The sequence below is a fragment of the Phyllobates terribilis genome, unplaced genomic scaffold, assembly GCF_046119375.1.
Source record: "Phyllobates terribilis strain yellow unplaced genomic scaffold, ASM4611937v1 Scaffold_9__5_contigs__length_417890890, whole genome shotgun sequence".
In the NCBI taxonomy this organism is placed as follows: Eukaryota; Metazoa; Chordata; class Amphibia; order Anura; family Dendrobatidae; genus Phyllobates; species Phyllobates terribilis.
The window spans coordinates 64285461-64312721 of record NW_027362769.1 but is presented as its reverse complement, the minus strand read 5'-3'; the positions used below and the strand labels follow the sequence as shown (position 1 = coordinate 64312721).

At 41.9% G+C, this 27261-nt stretch overlaps 1 protein-coding gene across 1 annotated transcript in view; it reads left to right on the top strand.

The window, feature by feature from the left end:
* The window catches only part of LOC141161570 (voltage-gated delayed rectifier potassium channel KCNH8-like), a 754200-nt gene that overhangs the window by 258444 nt on the left and 468495 nt on the right, over window positions 1–27261 (top strand). Inside the window, exon 2 of the mRNA XM_073646536.1 lies at window positions 11517–11750. Within this exon, the coding sequence (XP_073502637.1) occupies window positions 11517–11750 (234 nt within the window). The remainder of the gene's footprint in view (window positions 1–11516; window positions 11751–27261) is intronic.

The following is a 27261-nucleotide window of genomic DNA, read 5'->3' as shown; positions in this document are numbered from 1 at the left end:
TGGACCGGAGGATGGTCCGGGCGCAGCAAGAAGTGATCGCCGGATGGAAGGAGGAAGTGGCCCGGCGGGCTGTGATCCTGCAGCCGAAGGCGCCAGCCACAAGCAGCACACCAGCCAGTGAGGGCCGAGCGGAGGCCGAGGACGACGCCGCGGAGGAGGCCGCGACAGCAGAGGCAGGTAACGGAGACGCCCCTGCACCGAATCCTAGGGCCGCCGACCTGCCCCTGCACCCCGTCGCGGAGCCCCACGCACCGGGACCCGCTGTTGACAGGGTGCCCTCACCGCCATCAACCAGCCCCCAGGCCGTCGACGCTGCCAGCGAGCCCCGCCCCATGCCGTGCCCTCTGACCCCGGGCGTGCTCAGCCGACCGCCACCGCAGGCCCGGCCGCAAGGCCCTGCACTCCCGGGCGTCGCTGCCCTGACGGAACCTCCTGCACCAGCTGTGCCACCCTTGGGAGCAACCAGAAAACGACCCGCACGGGCCTGGTCGCAAGGCCCCGTGCCCCCGGGCGCCGCCAACCCACCTGCGCCCCCTGCTGCTGCAGTACCACCACTGGGCGCGGATCTCTTTGCCCAGCACACCACTCCGGAGAGGGCTGCCTTTCATCTGGCCCCCCAAGTTTGTCAACCCCCGCTTCCGGAAGAGCCCGTCCGCGGAGATCGAAGTACCCTCTGAGCCCCTCATACCTGCTCCAGCGCCTCAAGAAATTCCCCAGCTGCCATTAGAAGACGCCCAATTTGAATGGGACCCCACAGGGGAGCACCTGATGGGGTTCACGAAGGAAACGCGAGCGAGCGCAGCCGAGCGGCGAGAGGCCTGCCGCCAACAGCTGGAGATGTTTGAAAAGGAGCAGCGCGAGCGGCGGGTGAAACAAGAAAAGCTGCAGGTCCAGAGCGCGGAGCAGAAAATGAAGGCGCGGCGAGATCCCCGAACTGCCCGCAGACCCCGAGTCACCGGGACTGTGGTGAAGTTCCAGATGGAGCGCGGCTGGGGTTTCATCCGAGACCCCGAGACCATCAGCGACGTGTTTGTGACAAGGAGAGATGTGGAGAGTCACCTACCGGAAGGCCATCGTGGGCGGGATCTATTCCCAAGCGATGTGGTGTCTTACACCCGACACCAAGGCGTGAAGGGGTGGTACGCCCTACACGTCCGCCGAGTAGTGGAGGAGGAGGAACAGCACTAATCGGACGCTGAGTACCAGGAGGGCCCGGACGGGCCTGAAGATCCGTATGAGGAGGAAGAAGGAGCGTCGCAAAGACACCGTTACCAGTGAACGGTCAAGTGGCATTGTAAATAGTTACCCATAAGGGTGCAAAGGAACTGTGTGGGACTGTTACAGAGTGAAGTATGGTCCCCGTTGGGACTGATATAGAACTGTGTGAACGTTATCCCCTATCCCCTAAGTAACCTGGCTGAGGACTGTGAGCAGCCATCCCTCTTCCCCTAACAGGCTGAGGACTGTGAGCAGCCATTCCCCTATCCCCACCGGCCGAGGACTGGGAACGGCCAATCCCTTGTATATAGTTGCGCTTCTTAAAGCGCCCCCTACTGGTTTTATAAAAGAACTGCAACGTCTACCTCAAGACAAGTTCGCTAGAGTGTTGCACCTTTAAGAAGAATGAACACCTGGTCGCAAGTTGCACCGCGACCGTGAACCAAGAATACAAGGATGTGCTTTAATTAAAAATGTTTTAGATTTTATATGCTGCTAAATAGTAATGTGAAAGTTTTCTATAATGTTTTATACAAAAGAGTTCCGGAAGTATTGAAAAAGTTTTCTATAATGTCTAGTGAAAAGAAAAGTGTGTCCCATAAAGGGAGTTGAACCGTAATGTCTGTTTCTAATGTAAAAAGTTATTGAAAAAAGTTTTGCATGTCCTGTAATCAACTGTTTTTGCTCTTTTCCAGCCCGAGGACGTGCTGTGCTTTACCAGGGGGGAATGTAGCGCCCTGAGGGCTCGGCCGCTACAGGGGTATTGCACCTCAGACCAGAGGTGTGATATTCCACTCCCGGGTAAGGATGGAGAATGGACCAGGGCTCAGTTAGCTGCATGCAGCACACACACCCCATTTCCGAGGGACAGCTCAACGGTGCTCCCACTAGACAGAAGTGCAGGCACGACCGACCATGTCCCTGCTGGAGTGGGGAGGGAGGGGTGGAACACCCAGTGCTGTAGGGGCAGATAGGGGGCGGTTCCTGAGTGTAGGAAGGAGCCCATTGGTTGCTGGTCACCTGGGCTCATGGCTAGAGGGAGGTATAAAAGGTGGGCACCATCTTAGATCTAGGTTCAGTCTGTGAGGAGAGGAGAGCTGACAGGGAGCAGCAGCTCAGGCTGAGTGCTGCTCCAGAGGCAGGCCTAGGGAAGAGGCCGGAGCCTGAGAGGAGAAGGAGAAGTGGGCCTAGAGAAGAGGCCGAGGAGGAGGTGAAGGGGAGCTGAGATTCTAGCTCATCTCAGCTCTAAGAGAAAGGAACAGAAGCAGAAAGGAACTGCAAAGAAGGAGAGACAGAGAAACAGAAGGGCTCAGGAACAAGAAGGTGGAAGGGACCCTAAGAACCCACGAGAATCCAGGGTGCAGGGTCAGGCAGATTAAGGGTACCGGATCCCAAGTTGGTGGAGGAGAAACAACCCTCAGCCAAAGACCGGTCGTCGTGATCATATATTGGTGCGACACCTCATCAAACCTGCTAGGAAGGCACCATATAGGACAGCGGAGGACGGGGCCCACGTTTAACCGCACAGGTCCGCGGCAGCTGGACAAAAGTGGGTCACTGGTGAGGCAGGCCAGAGAAAGGATAAAAGGGGGTCCTGTGCCATGCTCCTGAACTGCCTGGGAGTTGACCGAGCCCCACACCTGGTGGACGCAGCACGGCTCGGGCAGTCATTGCCAGCTGAAGTGACTTGGATATTAACCGTGAGTAAAGACGTTGGACTGCAGTACGTTGTCTGTGTGCTTTTTCGCTCCTCCGGCACTACCGGTACTGGGACTCTCACTACCATCACTCCCAACATCCACTACACTGCCCTGGGGCTGCACTCTTCCCGTGGGGAGTCACATCACCTCAGCTGCACCCGTCATCAGCCCCAGCGGACTACCTTGCAGCGGTGGTCCCTAATAACCGCAATCCACGGGTGGCGTAGTCGGACACTATCTAAAGCACGTAGCAGACTACCATTGGCCTGACCACCCTGAGCCGCGGGACCGGGCCGCCACTACTACTACCCCCATCGTTCCCCTATCGCCCGGATCCGCGTGCCCCACGGCCCAGGGGGCGAGTCAGTTACACTTGGCAATGTATACCTTCGCTATACATTCTAGTTCTATATTTTCGGCATGGTCGTATATTATGGACTGAGCTTCATTTGGTCATGGTGACATCTGGAAATTGCTCCCATCCATATCATCTCATTAGTGCTCGAAGATTAGAAATTCTATGCTAAATGTGTGTTCCACAGCAGGTCACTGTGTCCCATCAATAAACTGGACAATACTCTAGGAATGCCTCTGGTTGCTACCTTATTAAAACAAATTTCATCCAGTGCAAAAAAAAAACAAACATTTTGCAGACTAGATATATATCACAGAGGCTATAAACCTCCTTCAAAATCACTGCCCAGAATAAAGAAAAAAATACTGAATGTGATAAATGACACTAACATGTGAAAAGCGCTTTCCATGCAGATACATAATCTGCTCTGGAGGCTATATTGTTAATTAATGCAATTAGAATAAAGTATTTGTCTTCTTTATCATTTCAGAGGTCAAATATACAGACTTAAAGGGAACCTGTTGGCAAAAAAGTGCTATTGGGTTCTAAAAGGGTTTGTCCAGGACTAAATATTGATAACATATCCTTAGGATAGGTCATCAATATCAGATTGGTGAGCGTGCGACACCTGGCACCCCCGCTGATCAGCTGTTCTCAGTGATGTCAGTGGCCAGAACTGAACAATTGCAGAGCCGAACTACACAGCTCTGTCAGCTGTGTAATAGAGCATTGTCCTGCATGAAAATCATAGTTTTCTTGAAAGATGCAGACTTTTTCCTGCACCACTGCTGAAGAAGGTGTCTTCTAAAAACTGGCAGTATGTTTTGGGAGATGATTTTGAGTCCATCTTCAACCCAGTAATGTTCAACTAACTCATCTTTAATAATACCAGTCAACATGGAGATCTGTGTCCATTGCTGATCCAGCCCCAGGCCCATCCATTTGGTTCGTCAACCGTCACTCTCATCTCATCAGTCCATAGAACCTTTGAAAAATCTGTCTTCAGATATTTCTTGACCCAGTCTTGATGTTTCACCTTCTGTGTCTTGGTCGGGTTTAAGCCTCCCTCACCTCGGCCATGTCTCTGAGCACTGAACACCTTGTACTTCTGGGCGCTCCAAGGAGGTTGTAGTCCTGGAATATGACAGCACTGGAGGATAATGGCTTCCTGGTCGGTGCACGTTTTATTCTTCTCAAATATTTGGCAGATAATGTGCATCTTTTATTCTCAACACATTATTGCGACCCTGTTGACTATTTGTAACAAAACCTTAAATAGTTCTGTGATAATGTCCCAATATCTTAGCAATTTTAAGATTGCTGCATCCCTCTGTAAGGCTTGTAGCAATTTTTGACTTTTCTGAGCCAGATAAATCAAATTTTTGGCCCATTTTGCCTGAGGAAAACAAGTTGCCTAATAATTCTGTACTCCTTGGTAAAGGGCGTTGTATCCTTAGGCCTCACCCTACCTCATTACACAAATACACATCACCTGTTCTGCTTCATCCAATAAGCATTCACATTCATACAGCGCGGAGTTGGAAAATCGGCATAAAAATTATGATATGGTCAAAATACTCCCTTGCATAATAATTGTGCACACGGTGTATGCATGGAAGAGCAGTTTCTGACAGCTTTAACAAAACATGCCTTTTTAAAAGGAAGATTTGCATGTAGCATTTGTTTTATTCTCTTGCTTTTCCGTTTATGAGAAAACAAATAGGAACCTCTAGGGAGAAACAAAACTTGGGTGATCAGGTTATACCCCAGTGATGTGACCCCCTAGACAGCTCTTTAAGTCCTGTAGCTTTGATGTCCTGTTCAATTATGTCCTCCACAACTTGTCATGCCAACTGGAGACATGCTCGCTGTCTATAACAAAAGTTACAAACTCACCACTAAATGAATGAGAGATCCTTATGAAACCTTTAACTTTTGAAGTTTCTTTTATAAAAGTTTAACATAAGTTTCTACATAAGATTTAATAGGAGAGTAGTAATTTTTGGAAGCTACCTGAAGTACAGGGAAGGTCAGGTACGTGTGGAGCCCTGAACTCTTTATGCATTGTTGTATATTTACAATGTTCTTCACTGAATACCAAATAATAGGCGTGCAGTAATACATTCAAGCACTTTTATCCATGAACAAAAAGGATTATACACCGCCAAAGCAATTTTCAGATACAATTCATCTAATATTGTACCTCTTTAAAATAGACTGCACTTCAAATGACATTAACATTGCAGAGCTTCTGACTTTCCATTGCAGCAAGAAAAAGCTTTTAAAATTTCTTCTATGAACTATATTTGCTTCTGATCTTAAAAAGAGCTGAGCATCTACTTACACCATGAATACAAATATAGAAAGGATTTGTGACATTTTCAATTAGTTTTATTGATTTGTTTGTAGCCACAAAGAATAGTATATATTTTTTAAAGTGAATCCTTTCAAAAAGGTTGTTCAGGGCTTATATATTGATAGCCCATTTTTAGAATATGTCATCCGTAGCAGATCGACGGGGACCTGACACCCGGCACCCCCTAAAGATCAACTGTAAGCAGGTCTTGCTGGGGCCAAATGCACAGTGTAGAAAGCCAGAACAACAGAGCTCCATACACTGCGTAGTGGCCATTCTGAGGTACTGCAGCTCAGCTTCAATTCACTTCAATGGGAATTGAACTTGCAACGCTTGAGAAAGTCAACTTCACAGTGTACAGAGCCATGCAATTTCAAGTCTGTACACTGTGTACATTGCAGAAATGGCAACCTGCAGGGTGTGTCGGGTGTTGGACCTCTCTATTGTTTAACCTAATAATAGGGTGTGTGACTTTGCTCTGCATCCTGCATCTATTTCCCACTTTGGGTTTTGGTTGGATAGAAACTTTGAGTTGCATTTGCCTAAAGGAAAGATTGAAGATTCTACTTTTCCAATCTCCTACCTCTTATCTACCAATTTTTTAAAAATGTCATGGGCTTTCTGCTTGTTTACCACTGGTTAAGACACCCCAACAACTTCTATATAGTTGAAATAAAAAGAAAAGAGTAACACTGCCTATTTCTTCTATAAGAGATGGAAATTAATGGTGTTAGTGAAGCACTGGGCACTTTCTACAGGGTCGTTTGGAGTAAACGTAACGTCGAAGGCAGCAATATATCATGCCACCGGTCTTATATGTAGTTCTTGTCAATAGAAACACTCTGGGCCTGATTCATGAAGAATGGCGCTGTACACATCAGTCTTAAGGCTCATGCAGATGACCATAGTTTTGGTCCAATTGCGATCCGTCACAAAATCGGATCGCACTCAGACCAATGTTATTCTATGAGGCAGTGCACATTTCCAATTTTTTCCGTGGACCGAGTGTTCCAAGGAAAATAATCGCAGCATGCAGATTTGCCTCTGATAATCGGATGGCACTCGCCCAATCATGTCTATGGGTCCGTGGAAAACATCGGACTGCATTTGGATGAATGGAGAAGATGGAAAAACTTTTTTTGTTCTCTCCATCTCTGAAAAACATTGGATCACGCTCTGATCATACTCTGATAAGAATCTGATCAGTTTGTGATTATCATAATCAGCCTGATTTTCTCCGATTGAGAACATACAGTTGTTTGCTGCTGCCGTTAATAAAGGGGTTCGCTGGAGTACAATGCACCTAATTCATAATGAGGCACTCGTCACTTAATGAATTAGGCTCATCTCTTAACTGGCGTGCACTAACACTTGAAAAGACTGCAGTACATAACTAGTGAAAAGACTGCAGTACATAACTAGTGAAAAGACTGGAGTACATAACTGGTGAATTTAAGTCACCAAAGTGGCATCAATTTTATTTAATTAGACAGGCAGACTTGGCCAAGACTTGTCCCACCCATACTCTGCCAATTTTGCTAATGCTGCTGATGTGAAAATGCAGAATGTTGCAAAATGTTTGCACAACTTCCGAATCAAGCCCTTAGTCCAGACCCATTTGACTTTAGAGTTAGTGACACAAAAGCTCTGATTCAATAAAACTGGTGTTTTGCACACCAGTCTTAATGAATTAGTGACTGGAGTAAGATCCACCAAATTTATTTAGAGGTGCAACTAGTGCATGCTACATAATGAATTAGGCACATCTTACAAGTTCTGTGCACCTCCGTCAAAAATGTACTCCAATCAAGAACTAAAGCACATTTCTGTAGTAAGTTATAACTCCAAAGTGGCATAACTTTTTATGAATTTGATAGGGGGCTTAGCCACATCATGTTCTGGCCATGCTTCATCCATCATGACAGTCACCTAACTGGAAGGGACTAGCATGAAAATCCCAGAAGTCCCAGGAGACTGGAAAAGAACAAATGTTGTCCCTATCTTCAAAAAGGGGAAGCAGGTGGGCCCAGAGAACTATAGGCCTGTGAGCCTTACTTCTATACCAGGAAAGATCTTTGAACAAATTATTAACCAACAAGTATGCAAGTACCTTTATGAGAATGAAGCGATTACCAAGAGCCAGCGTGGGTTTGTAACTAATAAGTCATGTGAGACTAACTTAATTTCATTCTATGACAGAATCACTGACTGAGTGGATCAAGGAAACACAGTAGATATAGTCTATCTTGACTTCAGAAAAGTATATGACAAAGTATCCCATACCATCCTTATTGAACAAATGACCAACTATGGAATGGACAAGGCAGCTGTTAGGTGGATTCATAACTGGCTTAGTGATCAGACCCAAAGAGTGGTCATAAATAGTTGCAAATCCAGTTGGAAGAATGTCTCAAATGGGGTATCACAAGGCTCTGACATGGGCCCTTTGTTGTTCAACATCTTTATCAATGATTTAGATGAAGTAATTGAGGGTAAACTGATTACATTTGCTGATGGCACAAAGCTAGGAGGGATAGCTAATACTAGAGAAGAGAGGACTGTAAAAGATATAAACAAACTGGAACTGTGGGCAGCAACTAACAGAATGGTTTTTAACAGGGAGAAATGCCTAATCCTTCATCTGGGAAAGAAAATTGAAAAAACCATATACAGAATGGGAGGAATAGAACTAAGCAACAGCACATGTGAAAAAGACTTGGGTATACTAATAGATCACAGACTGAACATGAGTCAACAGTGTGATTGATGCAGCAGCAAAAAAAGGCAAACGCAGTTCTGGATTGCATTAACAGAAGCATAGAGTCTAGATAATGTAAAATAATTATTCCCCTCTACTCCTCCTTGGTCAGGCCCCATCTCGAATACTGTGTCCAGTTCTGGGCACCACATTTTAAAGACATTGAACTGGAGCAAGTTCAGAGAAGAGCGACCAGGATGGTGATTGGTCTGCAAACAATGTCGAATGAGGAACGGTTAGAGGATTTTGGAATGTTTAGCTTGCAAAAGAGAAGACTGAGAAGAGACTTACTAGCTGTCTACAAATATCTGAAGGGATGTCACAGTGTAGAGGGATCAGCTTTTCTCATTTGCACATGGAAACACAAGAAGCAATGGAATGAAACTGAAAGGGAGAAGATACAGATTAGATATTAGAAAAAACTTTTTGACAGTGAGGGTGATCAATGAGTGGAACAGACTGCCACAAGAGGTGGAGAGTTCTCCTTCAATAGAAGTCTTCAAACAGAGGCTGGACAGACATCTGTCTGAGATGGTTTAGTGAATCCTGTATTGAGCAGGGGGTTGGACACCATGACCTTGGAGGTCCCTTCCAACTCTAACATTTTATGATTTATTTTATGAAAATGCTAAAAGTTACAATATTTTTGCACAACTTTCTGGTTGCAAATAAATTTTGCAACTTATTAAGGTGTTTTATCCCGGAATTTGGGAGTAAACACCTTTATTAATCAGACCATAAATATTTAAAATTAACTTTCATTTTAATACTTTAATTAAACTGCAATTTTTATGAGAAGCGCACTAGACATGCTTCTGGAGTTTCATTCCCCATTGCATCCACATCTCTACCATTGCAAAGTTTTTTCAGATGGAAGCACATTTTAAGCTGATAATGATCATTACTACGCTACCTCCTAAATATATAATGGCTTATGTCCAAATAGGCAATTAGATTTTAGGTTTCAGTAGTTGAACAACTGAAAATGTTTTCAATTTTTTTAACAATACAATATGGTAAAAGATGAGAAAAACATTACAAATGGTTGCCAGCAAAAACACATTATCGATCAGAAGGGAGGAAAGTGACAAATTATGACAATGCAAATGTGTAGAATCTAATCATTTTGGAAATTACTAAAGAGAATGGTAATGTTTCTGCAAAAGCTGTATTGATGACCAACATTAAGAAAGTGAATAAACAAGAAAGAAATAATAAAACAGCCTTAATCTGTCTTTGTGAAGGGAAATAAAAGAAGGGAAATACCTTGTGGGGTCAATTGTTTTATTGTTACAATTCATCAGAAAAAAAAAGTTGTCTTGATTTAAAGTATTTTGCCATTGTGTGTCTATAAAGCTCTTATCCAAACCTGTGTGTATTCATGGTAACAGACTACAAAATAACTCCTGTGTAGTCTGATTCTTCTGTAATATTATTTTCTACCTGTCACCTGGACGTACCATTTGTGCAATCTGCACATCTGCACAAGGGGGGCCACATTCATCTCCAAAGTAGGTGAAATTGTGCGTAATGATGAGCTATTGGACGGCAAAGTGCCCATATATTGCTCTTACACATGAGCCATACATTTAGTAGGTAAAAGGAATCTATCGCCAGGTTTTTGCTAACTCATCTGAGAGCAGCATAATGTGGGAAAAGAGACCCTGATACCAACAATATATCACTTTTCTTACTGGGTGCAGCAGTTGTGACATAATCAGAGTTTTTAGATGCAGCATGTAACAGAGCTCAGAAAGCTAACCTCGCCAACATCAGAGCTTTCTGTGCACATTGTCTATTGAGGAGGGGGCAAGAATGGACCACTTGGCACGAGAGAGGTAGTCTGGGCAGTGATAATCTCCTTCTGATAAAACATTCATTGTATTGAAACAACAGCACACAGCATAATAAGTGACAAATCCCTGAAATCTGTGTCTACCTCATGCTGTCCACAGATTACATAGCAAAAACCTGCTGACAGATTCTCTTTAATAAGAAAAAGGGTACAGATGTAGATGAGTATTATTTGAAGATTATACTATACCTACATTAGAGTTGTAGAGATAAAATGCCGCAAAGCTTAGAAGGATGGAAGCTGTATGAAAATGAAAAAACATACGAAGAATTAACCTCCAAAGTCAGCTCACCTCCTGGATATCCACTGCACGGAGACTGCGGTGCATCAGGAGTTAGTAGAGAAGAAGGAGATTCCAGCAGCAGGCGGGTCCGGTAAAAATTTAAATGTTTCTCCCACCACCACCTATAAAATTAAAAAGTCTGGCAGACGCGTTTTGGATACATGTCCTTAGTCAGTGCAATGCGTTTTGCGTCTGCCAGACTTTTTAATTTTATACGTGATAGTGGGAGATGTTTTTTATGGATTTTTATGACCTAATAAACATTGGAATTTTTTATTGGACCCGCCTGCTGCTGGAATCTCTTTCTTCTGTGTTTACAAATGGTTGCAAATTTGTGCATAACCTTTAATGAAAACAGGAAATGGAAAAATAAAGAACAATGAGAGACAAAATTAAAAAGAGAATTAGAAGGATGAATGGTGAGAGGGTCATATTGCTGTTACATAATGACTGTTCATTCAGTTAAAAATAATTTGTCATTAGGATTTTGCCGCCTAATCTGAGAGCAGTATAATGTAGAGACAGATACCCTGATCTCAGCGGTGTCACTTACTAGGCTCCTTGCTGTAGTTTTGATAAAATCACTGTTTTTATCAACACGAGATTATCACTAGAGGACTAAACTTGCTGCCATGTAGTCCTCCATATTCATGAGCTCTGAATAACCCCGCCCACACCACTGATTGGCAGATTTCTGCCTCTGCACAGTGCACACAGAAAGCAGCCAATCAGGGGTGTGGGCGGGGTTATTCAGAGCTCATGAATATGGAGGATTACATAGCAGCAAGTTTAGTCCTCTAGTGATAATCTCCTGTCACTGTCTTATGTTGCCTGTTGTAGAAGGTTGTAATAATAAAAATAGGAAGAAAAAGAAAATAGGCTAAAATGATGATAATCTGATATTTGTTGGCAAGTATTGTATCTGAGCAAATTATTACAGACATGTCTTCTAAAAAGCTTTACCAACACAAATTTTCTTTTCTTTCTGCAGACAGCAATTTTGTCTTGGGGAACGCTCAGGTGCAGAACTTGTTCCCCATAGTCTATTGCTCCGATGGGTTCTGTGACTTGACTGGATTTGCCCGAGCTGAAGTGATGCAGAAGAGTTGTGCCTGTAAGTTTCTCTATGGCCAGGAAACCAGCGAGCAGCTAAAAGTGCAGATTCAGAAAGCTCTGGACGAGAAAAGGGAGTTTAAGACAGAAATAATTCTTTATAGGAAGACTGGTGAGTAATAACTTGCATATACATTTCCCATCCAGACGATACTGTTATTTCTGCAGGTATTTCTACTTAGAACAATAGACTTTGAATGTGTATTTCACATATAGTATATTTTATTTCACTGCGTTATTTTAAGATGCAATAGTTAATTAGCAATAAGTCAATAAGACTAATGTTATTGATGAGCTTACTTCATGATACAATATAAAAAAGCTGTTTGTAAGGAATGTTCTAGGTATAAGAAAATATTCCAATATATCATAATATATATGCCAATATATCTGCTGAACGGCACTGAAAATAAATTAATGAATTAATAAATAATAAACCAAATCCATCAGGGATATGCTAACTTAGTTTATTTTAATGTGTTTCCATTTCAGACATCCCTTACCTAGCACAATACCTGTTCTTCAAAGCTGGCCATTCTGCTTGCTGCCCATGAGTTTCTGACATTCAGGAATTAGATAACTTCATGTGCACACTGCTTAACATCAGTCTGACACCTGAGTAGTGATGAGCGAGTATGTCTCATTACCCCTTTCGGTCAGCACGCTGACTATTTTGGCATGCTCAGCATTTCTTTTATTGACGCCGCGGCTGCAAGTGTCACGACTGTTAGACAGCTGTGACACATGCAGAGATTGCCTGTCAAACAGGCAATCCCTGTATGTGTCACAGCTGTCTAACAGCCATGACAGTTGCAGCCGTGGCAACAGTAAAAAAAATTCTGAGCATGCCAAAATACTCGGAGAGCACCCGAGTGTGCTCACCGAAAGGGTTAGTGAGACATACTCGCTCATCACTACACCTGAGTCATGATCCCCAAACTACAGGTAGCTTGCATCAGAGACTGGTTCTGTCATTACAATGACTCACTGAAGATGGGGCTAAGGAAGAGAGGATGAAGACTAGAGAAGGGGGCAGGAGCGCTGTTTCTTCCCGCCTCTGCTTAACTGATCTCAACCTATGATGTGTCAACTAAGAAGCATTAGGCAGGAAAAAAACAGAGTATCCACTCCCTTGACTAGTCGTCATAATCACCTTATATCCAGTCCCGTTTGCAACTATGTTGTTTCTGAAATGTCACAATATAGATGTTTGTAATGAGGAACCCAGTCTAATTCATGACGCCTGTGGTTCAAGCTGCGTGAATTACATGACAGGTTCCATTTAAAGTGGATTTGTTTACAGATGTCACAAAACAAACTGCGTACAATATTAAATAGATCTCTTAGAGCTGATGAGGCTGGTGTACTTACTTTGAAAACCTGAGTCAGAATGGCTGTATAATCATTTGTGAATTTTCCTCTGTCTAGTATTACATTTCCAATATGTTGAGCCCAGCAGTTGCTTCATCACTGGAAACACTTATATAGACTGTAGAATTACATAGACTCTAGGACCATATTCATCAATGTAGAACATGCATCACTTCATAACTATGTATAATTGTGTGTATTATGACTTTAAACTACTTCCAAGTGCTATGAAGACATTATAGACAGTGCTCAGCATAAATGAGTACACGACTTTGGAAAAGTAAGATTTTAACCCCTTTACCCAAAAGCCTGTTTTCCCCTTCCTCACCAGGCAAAATTTTACAATTCTGACCAAAATCACTTTATGAGGTAAAAACTCTGAAACGCTTCAAGATATCCCTGTGATTCTGAGACTTTTTTTTACATGACTCATTGTACTTCATAAATTTTGGTCAATATAGTTTGCATTTATTTATGCAAATATCAAAAAATTTACAATAAATGTGAACATTTTGCAATTTTCAAACTTTGATTTTTTTATGCCCTTAAACCAGATATTTATTATCTATATCGTGTGGCATAACTAACATTTATCACATGTCTACTTTACATCAGAATCATTTTTGAAACATAATTTTTTTTCAGTTAGGAAGTTAGAAGGGTTAAAAGTTTATCAGCAATTTTTCGTTTTTCCAGTAAAGTTTACAACACCAATTTTTTTATGGACCACATCACATTTGAAGTGACTTTGGGGGCCTATGTGACAGAAAATACCCAAAAGTGACACCATTTTAAAAACTGCACCCCTCAAAGTGCTCAAAATCACATTCAAGAAGGTTTTTTAACCCTTTAAGTGCTTCACAGGAATTAAAGTAATCTGGAAGGAAAAAATGAAAATTTAACTTTTCCCCAAAAAATGTTGTGTTAGCCCCAAATTTTTGATTTTCACAAGGGTAACAGGAGAAAATGGACCATAAAAATGGGTTGTGCAATTTCTCCTGCGTACGCCAAATACTGTTTGGATGCATGGCAGGGCTTGGAAGGGAAGGAGCACTTTTTGACTTTTGTAGCGCAAAATTGACTGGAATAGATAGCGGACGCCATGTTGCATTTGCAGAGCCCCTGATGTGTCTAAGTAATGGAAACCCCCCAGAAGTGACCCCATTTTGGAAACTAAATCTCTCAATGAACTTATCTAAAAGTGTAGTGAGCACCTTGAATCTACATATATAGACGGGGGAGGTATGTTTCCAATGAGCAGCTATCAAACATCTTGCAGCCATCAATATGTGTATAAGAAGTCTAACGGTTCTTTTAGATATATTCTGCGGGAAAATATTAAGTAAAAAGTGTTGAGAATCTAATGATAGGTCTAAATCAAGGACCTGTTTAATCAATGTTTGTACATTTGTCCAGAATAGTCTTATCAGGGAGCATCCCAAAATAGGAGGAATATACCGGTAGATCCTGTCTACAAGGCACATCTCCAACATAAGGCGGAAATAGATGGATCTAATTTATGAAGAAGCTCAGAAGTATGGTACCAGAAGTGGAGGATCTTGTATTGGTTCTCTTTATGAGCAATACAAGATGCCAAAATGGCTGCTCTCGACTCGAGTTCTACCCAAATAACTTTTTCATATGAGCCTATATGGATGCCTAGTCAAGGAATTTCCATTGGGGTTTTGTATAATATTATAGACATCAGAGATTAAGCCCTTCGTTGAGGGCTTTCAAAAGGTGTTGGGATAGAAACCTGTAAACTGTGAAATGGGGATGAGGCAAAATGCCTGATCTTAATGTGTTTGAATAATGGGAGCATAGGAACGACCAATTTAGATTTCATCTCATCATAAGGGAGCAAAGTCCTTGTTTTATAGTTTGCTATGTCTGCAAAATTAAACAGGCCAGTATGAGCCCACATTCTGGTTATTGAGGGAGTCAAGCTTTCATGGAAATTTTCGGTGGAATAGGAAAGAAGTAAGAGGGGAGCTTGTGGATAATAACGTGAATTTTTTGGCGCAGGACCTCCAAATGTCTCCAACGTGATTCATTGGGCCCAGGAGTTCATTTCAAGGAGTGTAAAGACCATTCCATATCAGATAATTAGGGTGGGCTGGGACAAGCCAAAATTTTTCAATTTCCATCCATTTTGTGTGAGCCGGTTTAGATGACCATGCCGGTATTCTGTGTAAGTGACTTGCCCAGTAATAATGTATAAAATGAGGGACTCCCAGGCCTCCCATATTTTTGCCATTCAGCAAAATTGACTTTGAGATTCTGTGGCTTTTCTTGCCCATATGAATTTCAAAGCAGCTGCCTCAAGTGACCTTAAATCTCTGAGTGGAATATGTATGGGTAGGGTTTCAAACAAGTATAATAATTTTGGGAGAATGGTAATTTATTTTTATTGCAGAGATACAACCAAATAGGGATAGGGGGTAAGGACATCTATCTCGTCAAAAGGGACCAGATTTCTTTATATAATGATGGTAAATTATTTTCATAGAGGGTTGAAAATGAAGATGTAAGATTAATTCCTAAATATTTGAGGGTGGTGTCTTTCCAATGGTATTTAAAATTATTACACATGAGGTTTAGTTGGGGGACTGGTATATTTAATGGGAGAGCTACTGTTTTATTTGTGCTTGTTTTGTAGCAGAGATACCTCATTTTACATACTACACCTCTCAATGAATTCATCTAGGGGTGGAGTGATCATATTGACACCACGGGTGTGTTACAGAATGTTATAACATTGGGCAGTGAAGAAAAATAATTACATTTTTACCACAAAAACTTTGTTTTAGCCCCAGATTTTACATTTTCACACAGGGGAATGTGTAAAAATGGCCCAAGATTTCTCACCCAATTTCTGCTGAATGTGGCTTTTCCCCATGTGTGGCTGTGCAGTACTGCTTAGCCAAGACTTGGGAGGGACAAAGCGCTATTTGACTCTTGGAGAACAAATTTTCATAGAATAGTCTAAGGACTCTATATACAGAGCCCCTAAGTGCCAGAAGAGCAGAATCCCCCCTCAAGTGACCCTATTTTGGAAAATTATTCCCCTTTAGGAATTTATCTACAGATTCTGTAACAATTTTGACACCATGGGTGTTTTCCAGAAACAAATAGCAGTGAGTGAAAATTGCAAATCTGCCAATGTAGTGCCCATACATTGTAGGGTCCATGCACTGTGCCCAGCTTATGCTTCTGGAGACATGCACCGATAACTTAAGTGGGTACTCATCGCAACAGAAATGTCAAACATTTGGACGCTGTGGTTTAGGCACACTGTGGGGTTCAGAAGGGGGGGGGTATTTAGATTTGAGAGCACAGAATTCGCTGGATTTCTTTTGGGGGGCGAGGAGCCATTTCGCTTTTCCAGGGCCTTTGTGCTACCAGTAATGTGGAAGCCCCCTATATTTCCATTGACAGATGACGGACCTGAGTAGGGGCTTTTTGTGTGGATTGAGTTGAAGCTTTTATTGGGAATATTTTAGTTAACATTTTTGATCACTTTTATCCTGTGCTCTACGCTGAGCACTTACATTGGGTTTCCATCTAAATCTCTGAATAATGCGATTCAGATGAAACCATTGAGGGATCCATTCACTATAATGAGGGAGCATAGTTACTCTGGACTCTGTCTGGCCTCTGTTCAGTGATGTCCTTTTTTTCAGAGGCACATAAAACTGTTCCCGACCACGCTTTTATACAAGCTTAAAAAGATGGACACCACTGTGTCATAGGCAAGACAGTGTCCACAGTGTCTCCATCTGCCTCATTTCTGAATCAAGTATTTCTGAGATTTGCATGGAAACCCCAGTGTAAGCGCTCAGCGCAGAGCGCAGGATAAATGTGAGCTGAGCCATACTGAGAACTTTGGGAAGCAGAATGAACAAATCAACAGCAGGTCAAGAATTGGTTTTATTGATTTTTTACACCGCTCCTCATACAGTAGAAGTGATTAGACGACTTTATTCGGGTCAAGTGCGATTACAGAAATACCAGATTTATATAGATATAAATCACAAAGTGAAATGCAAAGGCGTTTTCTTTGTTAAGTAACACCCTTTTATAGCCTACTGGACACCTTTTTAATGACTTACGTGTGGTTGAATTTTTGTTGTTTAGAATTTTGTAGCGTAAACTTTGCTCTTCAGACTTTCATTGGAGTGTACTTCTTTTTGCAGCATGGTCTTGAATGAATTTGTTCAAAAATGTCTTTTTTTTGGGTTGTGCAAAATAACAAATCTTGTTTGCAATCAATGATCCACATTTATAGGAGTATTTTGTAGTATGGCGTCCAATAGGAAATGTTGATTCTGAAAGGAACCTAAATGGTTTCTAACAAATCTGTTGGGGTGTACTCAGTTATGTTGAGCACTGTAACATCAGGGTCTTTTATGGGGCTATACTGTTCCTCTATATGCCTCCAATTTCATAGAAATTTACAACCTCTTAGCTGTATACTATGTGGTCAAGATGAAGTCCCGTTGTCATATGTAGCTTTTCCCTTGACATAATGTGCACCTTTCGAGACTCTGTTTTCCAATGCACATGCCCATGGCTCTGCTTGAGGTTCATCTAATATGCAAAGTGCTTTGGATTATGTTGGCGCTATATGAATAAAAAATAGTTGAATACCGTATCTGGCACAGGGACAAGCCATTTGGGCTATTCTACCGAGAGCCGTTATTTGATGAATCACATAGTTACTTATTATATGCACTATAAAGAATAGTCAACTAGACAAGGCTGACCCACCTTAGCTGCGCAATAACTATTGTACATTGTTCCTTCAGGTCTAGCAGATGTAAGATTGAGGCTGCAGCACTGTGTGTGTTAGTTACTGACTGGATTTAGTTCACGCTGTGCTTTGATGCTCTATATCACACAAACTGGCAGCGAGCATTAGCAAAGCTTCCAATTTCTCTTCCAATGTCTGCAGTTCAGTGAATGTTTCCCTCGGTGGTTTCAGGCTTGGATGTTTGTACAAATTAGTCATTATACACAGATGGGATGTCTTGTGGGGTTAAATATCTTTTTCAGTTTCCCAATATTTGAGAGAGTTTCTCTCTGTCCTGTTAGATACGGAATCTTTGTGTTTACTCTAGATTGTCTATTTCTTATACCGTTGTTCTTCCGTACAGAAATTACATTGTGTCCACACTGGGAAGCTCTATGGTCGTTATCTATTCCGCTCACACTTCAGCCATACTGTTTCATCTATTCATTATATAATTTTTAAAATACTAAGAAAATGTCCTCATAACTGTTTCTAGCCTTACTGTATAGTATTGGCGTCTTTTTTTCCTTTAAAAAATATTTATTACCAAAAATGCTTTTTGCGAATAGTAGACAAATTTCTGATTTTACATCAATAAATCCCATCCCTCCTTTCTATCCAAACCCCATAACTTCAGACATGTTTAATGTCCTGATTTGGAAATAGAAAATATAAAGTTACTGGAAAATAATATTAAAAAGTAGCCAATTTTTATCTTATTTTATTCTCACTTCTCCCCTGATTATTTTGGTCTTGTTTCTTTGTTTTTTTAATCCCCCATCCGCCATACAGTTCCGGGGATAGAAGTCTTTTTATTTAGCGCCAATTTTCATTGTCCTGAGGGGGAGTGACTCAAAAGATCCTCGGGGGCGTGTCTTTAGACGTCGCGGCGTTATTACTCTGTGAGCCACACCCCTTTGGTAAAGACAATGAAAATTTGCATTAAATAAAACGGCCCATATCTCTGGAACCGTTTGGCGGATTTTAAAAAAACAAAAACCGTGATACTCAGGTGAACAGTGAGAATAAAATAAGAAACAAAACTAGACACTTTTAATCTGATGACAGGTCCGCTTACTATATCTTGTTTTAATTCAATATTTAGAAAATTTTAGTATGAGTATATTATTTTGTTTTATTCATTCAGCTTCAATCATAGCCACATGTAGTGATCCTTTATTTCTTTAATTTGATAGGCTAAAAGAAGTTGGGGACAGGTGATAGGGAGCATGGCTATAGACCTGAACTATAAAGGATATACTATATCCCATAACCATGGAAGCACAGAGGCTAGGATAAGAACTGTAGACACAAAAGTAGGATATTTTTTTTATCAAGACTCTGTGCAAAGTTATATGCCTACAATGGACATAGGACCACATTATTAAAGCTCAAGTAGGGATCACAACCACAAAATAATCACCTGCCTTTAATGCCCATTATAACCAATCACAATGCAGTTTTTATTTCTGGAGAGCAGAATATCTTCAGCTGGATGGGGGGACATACAGAGGAGCGAGGAGGGCAGAGCAGGGTGGGAAGCGGTTTATGAGCCAGAAGGGATTTGATCAATGTGGAGAATAATCCCACACATGGGTTCAGTCCTGCACTTGTGATTTGTTCAGAGGAAGAAGTTTATTATACTTTGAAACGCATCAACAATAAACCGCATTCCTTTATCTTGGATCCTGATTCTTTCCCTGGAATATCCATTGGTATTTGTGGCAGCACAGAAATTAAACCCCTTTGTCCTTGCTATTGTATGAGGGATTTGAAGACATTTGCTAGGAAGACATGATAATGTAGTTTTATAGTTCACAGGAAGTCAGGGAATAATTTACAATCCATTTACACTGCATGATTATTATGAACTAGGAAGGCTCGTTTCATGACAATTGTGCAGTTTAAACAGGCTGCCAGTCACCCTTTCTCGTTCGTAGGGTGAAATAATTTTTTGTGCTGCACAAAAGATCATAGTTCTCGGCAGCACATTTTCCTCTGTAAATAGGAGTCTAGTGCTGACATGAACAATAGCAGCTCATGAATACTGTTACTGGTCTTCAGTTCACATATAAAGTGCGGTCAGCCTCTCTAAACTGACAATCAAACAACCGCTGACCACCAAACATGTTACTGGTTGGCAGTCATTTAACATCGCACTTTGTGCAATGTAAATGCAACCTTAATGTCTTCACTTTTGAACAACAGATTTGGTTGTCAGACTGAAGATTACATGAAACAGCTGCCTGTAATGAAGGCTCGGGGGTGGTTGGATGGAACTGAGCCAGAATGAAGCAAATTACACAACTAGAATAGTGGTAGCGAATTAGCATTATATGTACAAATAATTGCAATAATTGCTAGAGTGCTTCTTTAAATTACCCACTTAATGTCATAATACAGTTCTGAACTACACTGCCCAGCACAATTTGCTCTTTTTTTTACTACAAATTTCTGTATTATCAGAAAATGTGCCATTTCCATCCTTAATATACGCAGCCAAGCTTCATTTACACCGGCCGATAATCCGTCGCATTCTAGCGGTAACAACCCATCGTTCACAATAATTGTAATGTGAATATGTTGAGCAACTGAACAATGTGCCCAAAAATGCTCGTTCATTGTGTATAAAGTCGCTTAGGTGAGCAAAAAAATTCTCGTTCAACTTTCGAAAATTGTGTAATGTAAATGAAGATTGTTCGCTTGTGCAACGATTTCACTGGCAAAAAGTGGAAAGTCGACTCATAGATAGGGTTATTCCAAGGCAATAAATAGTGTAGTAGCAGTTGGAACAAATAAATATTCGTGATTATCAAAAAAGAATTTCGCTTTGCTAATTCGATTAAATTTTCTTTGTACAGTATCAACGGAAATGTATGTACGAAACTGAATTTGTGTTTTCAAAATAAATAATATCACTATTGGGTTTTGAACGATGAGCACATAACTACACGTCCGATCTGTCTGTGTGAACACGGTGCAGGATGGTCGATGTTATGATGTAATGATCACTATTCAACCATTTCATTCATGATTCTCATCCTATATAAACGATTATATGCTCGTGTAAATGAACCTTAGAGGTTATGTATCTACCATAAAACTCCAATCTCAGAGTGATACCCACCAGTTTAAAGAACTGGGATTCCTGATTCCTGTTCCTGGTTCAAGAAATGGGCATGAATTTGCAGCCTCTATTTTAATCAATGGAAGATACCAAAAATATCTAGTAGAGTTGTGCAATTGGTAATTTCTATACTCCTAGTGACTTTGCTGCACATGGGCATCTACTTGTCTACCAAGAACGGGAATTTACCAGCATTGCCTTTGGGATCAATGTGGTCCTTTGAGTACCAATGTATTTACAAGACAGATATATATATATACAGTTAGGTTCATATATATTTGGACAGAGACAACATTTTTCTAATTTTGGTTCTAGACATTACCACAATGAATTTTAAACAAAACAATTCAGATGCAGTTGAAGTTCAGACTTTCAGCTTTCATTTGAGGGTATCCACATTAAAATTGGATGAAGGGTTTAGGAGTTTCAGCTCCTTAACATGTGCCACCCTGTTTTTAAAGGGACCAAAAGTAATTGGACAGATTAAATAATTGTTAATAAAATGTTCATTTCTAGTACTTGGTTGAAAACCCTTTGTTGGCAATGACTGCCTGAAGTCTTGAACTCATGGACATCACCAGACGCTGTGTTTCCTCCTTTTTGATGCTCTGCCAGGCCTTCACTGCGGTGGTTTTCAGTTGCTGTTTGTTTGTGGGCCTTTCTGTCTGAAGTTTAGTCTTTAACAAGTGAAATGCATGCTCAATTGGGTTGAGATCAGGTGACTGACTTGGCCATTCAAGAATATTCCACTTCTTTGCTTTAATAAACTCCTGGGTTGCTTTGGCTTTATGTTTTGGGTGATTGTCCATCTGTAGTATGAAACGACGACCAATCAGTTTGGCTGCATTTGGCTGGATCTGAGCACACAGTATGGCTCTGAATACATCAGAATTCATTCGGCTGCTTCTGTCCCGTGTCACATCATCAATAAACACTAGTGACCCAGTGCCACTGGCAGCCATGCATGCCCAAGCCATCACACTGCTTCCGCCGTGTTTTACAGATGATGTGGTATGCTTTGGATCATGAGCCATACTTTTCTCTTTCCATCATTCTGGTAAAGGTTCGCCATACTTTTCTCTTTCCATCATTCTGGTAAAGGTTGATCTTGGTTTCATCTGTCCAAAGAATGTTCTTCCAGAACTGTGCTGGCTTTTTTAGATGTTTTTTTAAGCAAAGTCCAGTCTAGCCTTTTTATTCTTGATGCTTATGAGTGGCTTGCACCGTGCAGTGAACCCTCTGTATTTACTTTCATGCACTCTTCTCTTTATGGTAGATTTGGATATTGATATGCCTACCTCCTGGAGAGTGTTGTTCACTTGGTTGGCTGTTGTGAAGGGGTTTCTCTTCACCATGGAGATTATTCTGCAATCATCCACCACTGTTGTGTTCCGTGGGCGCCCAGGTCTTTTTGCATTGATGAGTTCACCAGTGCTTTCTTTCTTTCTCAGGATGTACCAAACTGTAGATTTTGCCACTCCTAATATTGTAGCAATTTCTCAGATGGGTTTTTTCTGTTTTTGCAGATTAAGGATGGCTTGTTTCACCTGCATGAAGAGCTCATTTGACCGCATGTTTACTTCACAGCAAAACCTTCCAAATGCAAGCACCACACCTCAAATCAACTCCAGGCATTTTATCTGCTTAATTGAGAATGACTTAACGAAGGGATTGCCCACACCTGTCCATGAAATAGCCTTGAAGTCAATTGTCCAATTACTTTTGTTCCCTTTAAAAACAGGGTGGCACATGTTAAGGAGCTGAAACTCCTAAACCCTTCATCCAATTTTAATGTGGATACCCTCAAATGAAAGCTGAAAGTCTGAACTTCAACCGCATATGAATTGTTTTGTTTAAAATTCATTGTGGTAATGTCTAGAACTAAAATGAAAAAAATGTTGTTTCTGTCCAAATATATATGGACTTAACTGTATATATATATATATATATATATATATATATATATATATATATATATATATATATATACAGTTAAGTCCATATATATTTGGACAGAAACAATATATATGTATTTATATAATGGGATAGCCCCTTTTAACATTTTAATCCCAATACTACCACAGATCATCATTTGTGTTTCATAATAATCATTTTCACCTCTCATGCTCAGACTCTTTGCAAAACTATTGAATGCTAGATATTAGACTAACCATGATTTAATGTTTTCTGGCTGGCTGCATTCATGAGAAATAGAGAAAAGTTACAAGCTGCGTTGTCAATACCTCCTCTGTCGGCTTTTGTTTCATGGAGCTACAGCAGTTATTTGAGGACACTAATGGTGTAATGATTTTATTTTCACTATATTCACATACTGTTATTATACAATGAATAGTAGTATATTTTATATAAATATTTTTAGCATTTTAAATAAAGTGACACCCTGCAGAATTATAGGTGCAAATATGAAGGATTTCTAAAATGCTTCAAAATCTACAGTACAGATCGATAAAACATTGTTTGGATAAGGTCTTTTTTAGTATTTAGAACTTTATCATAAGGAAATACAGGTGATGTTGTTGCCATTTTGATAATATATACCACCAAAGGTCATCCGCACTTGATCCTGTTCTGCTGTTATCTCAACACTCATCTTTTTATAAATGGTCTTGGTTCCTTACAGTGGCATAACTAGAGTCCAATGAGCCCCAGTGCAAAATTTGGACCTGGGCCCCCCTACACCCTCCCCTGCATGTTGGTCACATGTATGGGCCCTTGTAGTGCTCTAATTTCTATAAGGACATATGAGTTTCCCCCTCTCCCCCATTATCTAGTAATGTTCCCCATCCTGGGCCTCTTCCAGGTATGTATCCTCCCCATAATGGTCCCCATTCTGGTATATGTGTCCCCCATCCTGGTATATGTCCCCCATCCTGGTATATGTCCCCATCCTGGCATATGTCCCCTATCCCGGTATATGTCTTTTACCTGGTATATGTCCCTTATCCAGGTATATGTCTCTCTTTCTGGTATATGTGTCCCATATCCTGGTATATGTGTCCCCCATCCTGGTATATGTCCCCCATCCTGGTATATGTTCCCCATCCTGGTATATGTACCCATCTTGGTATATGTTCCCCATCCTGGTATATGTCCCCATCCTGGTATATGTCCCCTATCCAGTTATATGTCTTTTATCCAGGTATATGTCTCTTATGCAGGTATATGTCTCTCATCCTGGTATATGTGTCCCACATCCTGGTATATGTCCCCCATCCTGGTATATGTCCCCCACCCTGGTATATGTCCACCATCCAGGTATATGTCTCTCATCCTGGTATATGTGTCCCACATCCTGGTATATGTCCCCATCCTGGTATATGTCCCCCATCCTGGTATATGTTCCCCATCCTGGTATATGTCCCCATCCTGGTATATGTCCCCTATCCTGGTTTATGTCTTTTAACCTGGTATATGTCCCTTATCCAGGTATATGTCTCTCATCCAGGTATATGTGTCCCATATCCTGGTATATGTGTCCACCATCCTGGTATATGTTCCCATCCTGGTATATGTTCCCCATCCTGGTATATGTCCCCATCCTGGTATATGTCCCCTATCCAGGTATATGTCTTTTATCCTGGTATGTATCCTCCCCATAATGGTCCCCTTTCTGGTATATGTGTCCCCCATCCTGGTATATGTCCCCCATCCTGGTATATGTCCCCTATCAAGGTATATGTATTTTATCCTGGTATATGTCACTTATCCAGGTATATGTCTCTCATCCTGGTATATGTGTCCCACATCCTAGTATATGTCCCCATCCTGGTATATGTCCCCCATCCTGATATATGTCCATCATCCAGGTATATGTCTCTCTTCCTGGTAAATGTGTCCCACATCCTGGTATATGTCCCCCATCCTGGTATATGTCCCCCATCCTGGTATATGTCCCCCACCCTGGTATATGTCCACCATCCAGGTATATGTCTCTCATCCTGGTATATGTGTCCCGCATCCTGGTATATGTCCCCATCCTGGTATATGTCCCTCATCCTGGTATATGTTCCCCATCCTGGTATATGTCCCCCACCCTGGTATATGTCCATCATCCAGGTATATGTCCCTCATCCTGGTATATGTTCCCCATCCTGGTAAATATCCCTAATCCTGGGCCCCATCCTGTTATATGTCCTTCATCTTGGTATATGTCCCCCATCCTGGTATATGTCCCCCATCCTGGTATATGTCCCCATCCTGGTATATGTCCCCTATTCCGGTATATGTCCCTTATCCAGGTATATGTCTCTCATCCTGGTATATGTGTCCCATATCCTGGTATATGTGTCCCCCATCCTGGTATATGTCCCCATCCTGGTATATGTTCCCCATCCTGGTATATGTACCCATCCTGATATATGTTCCCCATCCTGGTATATGTCCGCATCCTGGTATATGTCCCCTATCCAGGTATATGTCTTTTATCCTGGTATGTAACCTCCCCATAATGGTCCCCTTTCTGGTATATGTGTCCCCCATCCTGGTATATGTCCCCCATCCTGGTATATGTCCCCATCCTGGTATATGTCCCCTATCCAGGTATATGTCTTTTATCCTGGTATATGTCCCTAATCCAGGTATATGTCTCTCATCCTGGTATATGTGTCCCACATCCTGGTATATGTCCCCATCCTGGTATATGTCCCCCATCCTGGTATATGTCCCCCACCCTGGTATATGTCCACCATCCAGGTATATGTCTCTCTTCCTGGTATATGTGTCCCACATCCTGGTATATGTCCCCATCCTGTTATATGTCCCCCATCCTGCTATATGTCCCCCACCCTGGTATATGTCCACCGTCCAGGTATATGTCTCTCATCCTGGTATATGTCCCCATCCTGGTATATGTCCCTCATCCTGGTATATGTTCCCCATCCTGGTATATGTCCCCCACCCTGGTATATGTCCATCATCCAGGTATATGTCCCTCATCCTGGTATATGTTCCCCATCCTGGTAAATAACCCTAATCCTGGGCCCCATCCTGTTATATGTCCTTCATCCTGGTATATGTTCCCCATCCCGGTATATGTCCCCCATCCTGGTATATGTCTCTCATCCTGGTATACGTCCCTCATCCTGGTATATGTCCCCCATCCTGATATATGTCCCCCATCCTGGTATATGTCTCTCATCCTGGTATACGTCCCTCATCCAGATATATGTCCCCCATCCAGGTATATGTCTCTCATCCTGTCATCCTGGTATATGTCCCTCATCCTGGTATATGTTCTCCATCCTGGTATATGTCCCTAATCCTGGGCCCCATCCTGTGATATGTCCCCCATCCTGGTATATGTCTCTCATCCTGGTATATGTCCCTCATCCTGGTATATGTCCCCATCCTGGTATATGTCCCCTATCCCGGTATATGTCTTTTATCCTGGTATATGTCCATTATCCAGGTATATGTCTCTCATCCTGGTATATGTGTCCCATATCCTGGTATATGTGTCCCCCATCCTGGTATATGTCCCCATCCTGGTATATGTTCCCCATCCTGGTATATGTACCCATCCTGGTATATGTTCCCCATCCTGGTATATGTCCCCATCCTGTATCTATGTATATGTCTTTTATCCTGGTATGTATCCTCCCCATAATGGTCCCCTTTCTGGTATATGTGTCCCCCATCTGGGTATATGTCCACCATCCTGGTATATGTCCCCATCCTGGTATATGTCCCCAATCCAGGTATATATCTTTTATCCTGGTATATGTCCCTTATCCAGGTATATGTCCCCCATCCTGGTATATGTCCCTCACCCTGGTATATGTCCACCATCCAGGTATATGTCTCTCATCCTGGTATATGTGTCCCACATCCTGGTATATGTCCCCATCCTGGTATATGTCCCCCATCCTGGTATATGTCCCCCACCCTGATATATGTCCATCATCCAGGTATATGTCCCTCATCCTGGTATATGTTCCCCATACTGGTAAATATCCCTAATCCTGGGCCCCATCCTGTTATATGTCCTTCATCTTGGTATATGTTCCCCATCCCGGTATATGTCCCCCATCCTGGTATATGTCTCTCATCCTGGTATATGTCCCCCATCCTGGTATATGTCCCCCATCCTGGTATATGTCCCCATCCTGGTATATGTCCCTTATTCCGGTATATGTCCCTTATCCAGGTATATGTCTCTCATCCTGGTATATGTGTCCCATATCCTGGTATATGTGTCCCCCATCCTGGTATATGTCCCCATCCTGGTATATGTTCCCCATCCTGGTATATGTACCCATCCTGATATATGTTCCCCATCCTGGTATATGTCCGCATCCTGGTATATGTCCCCTA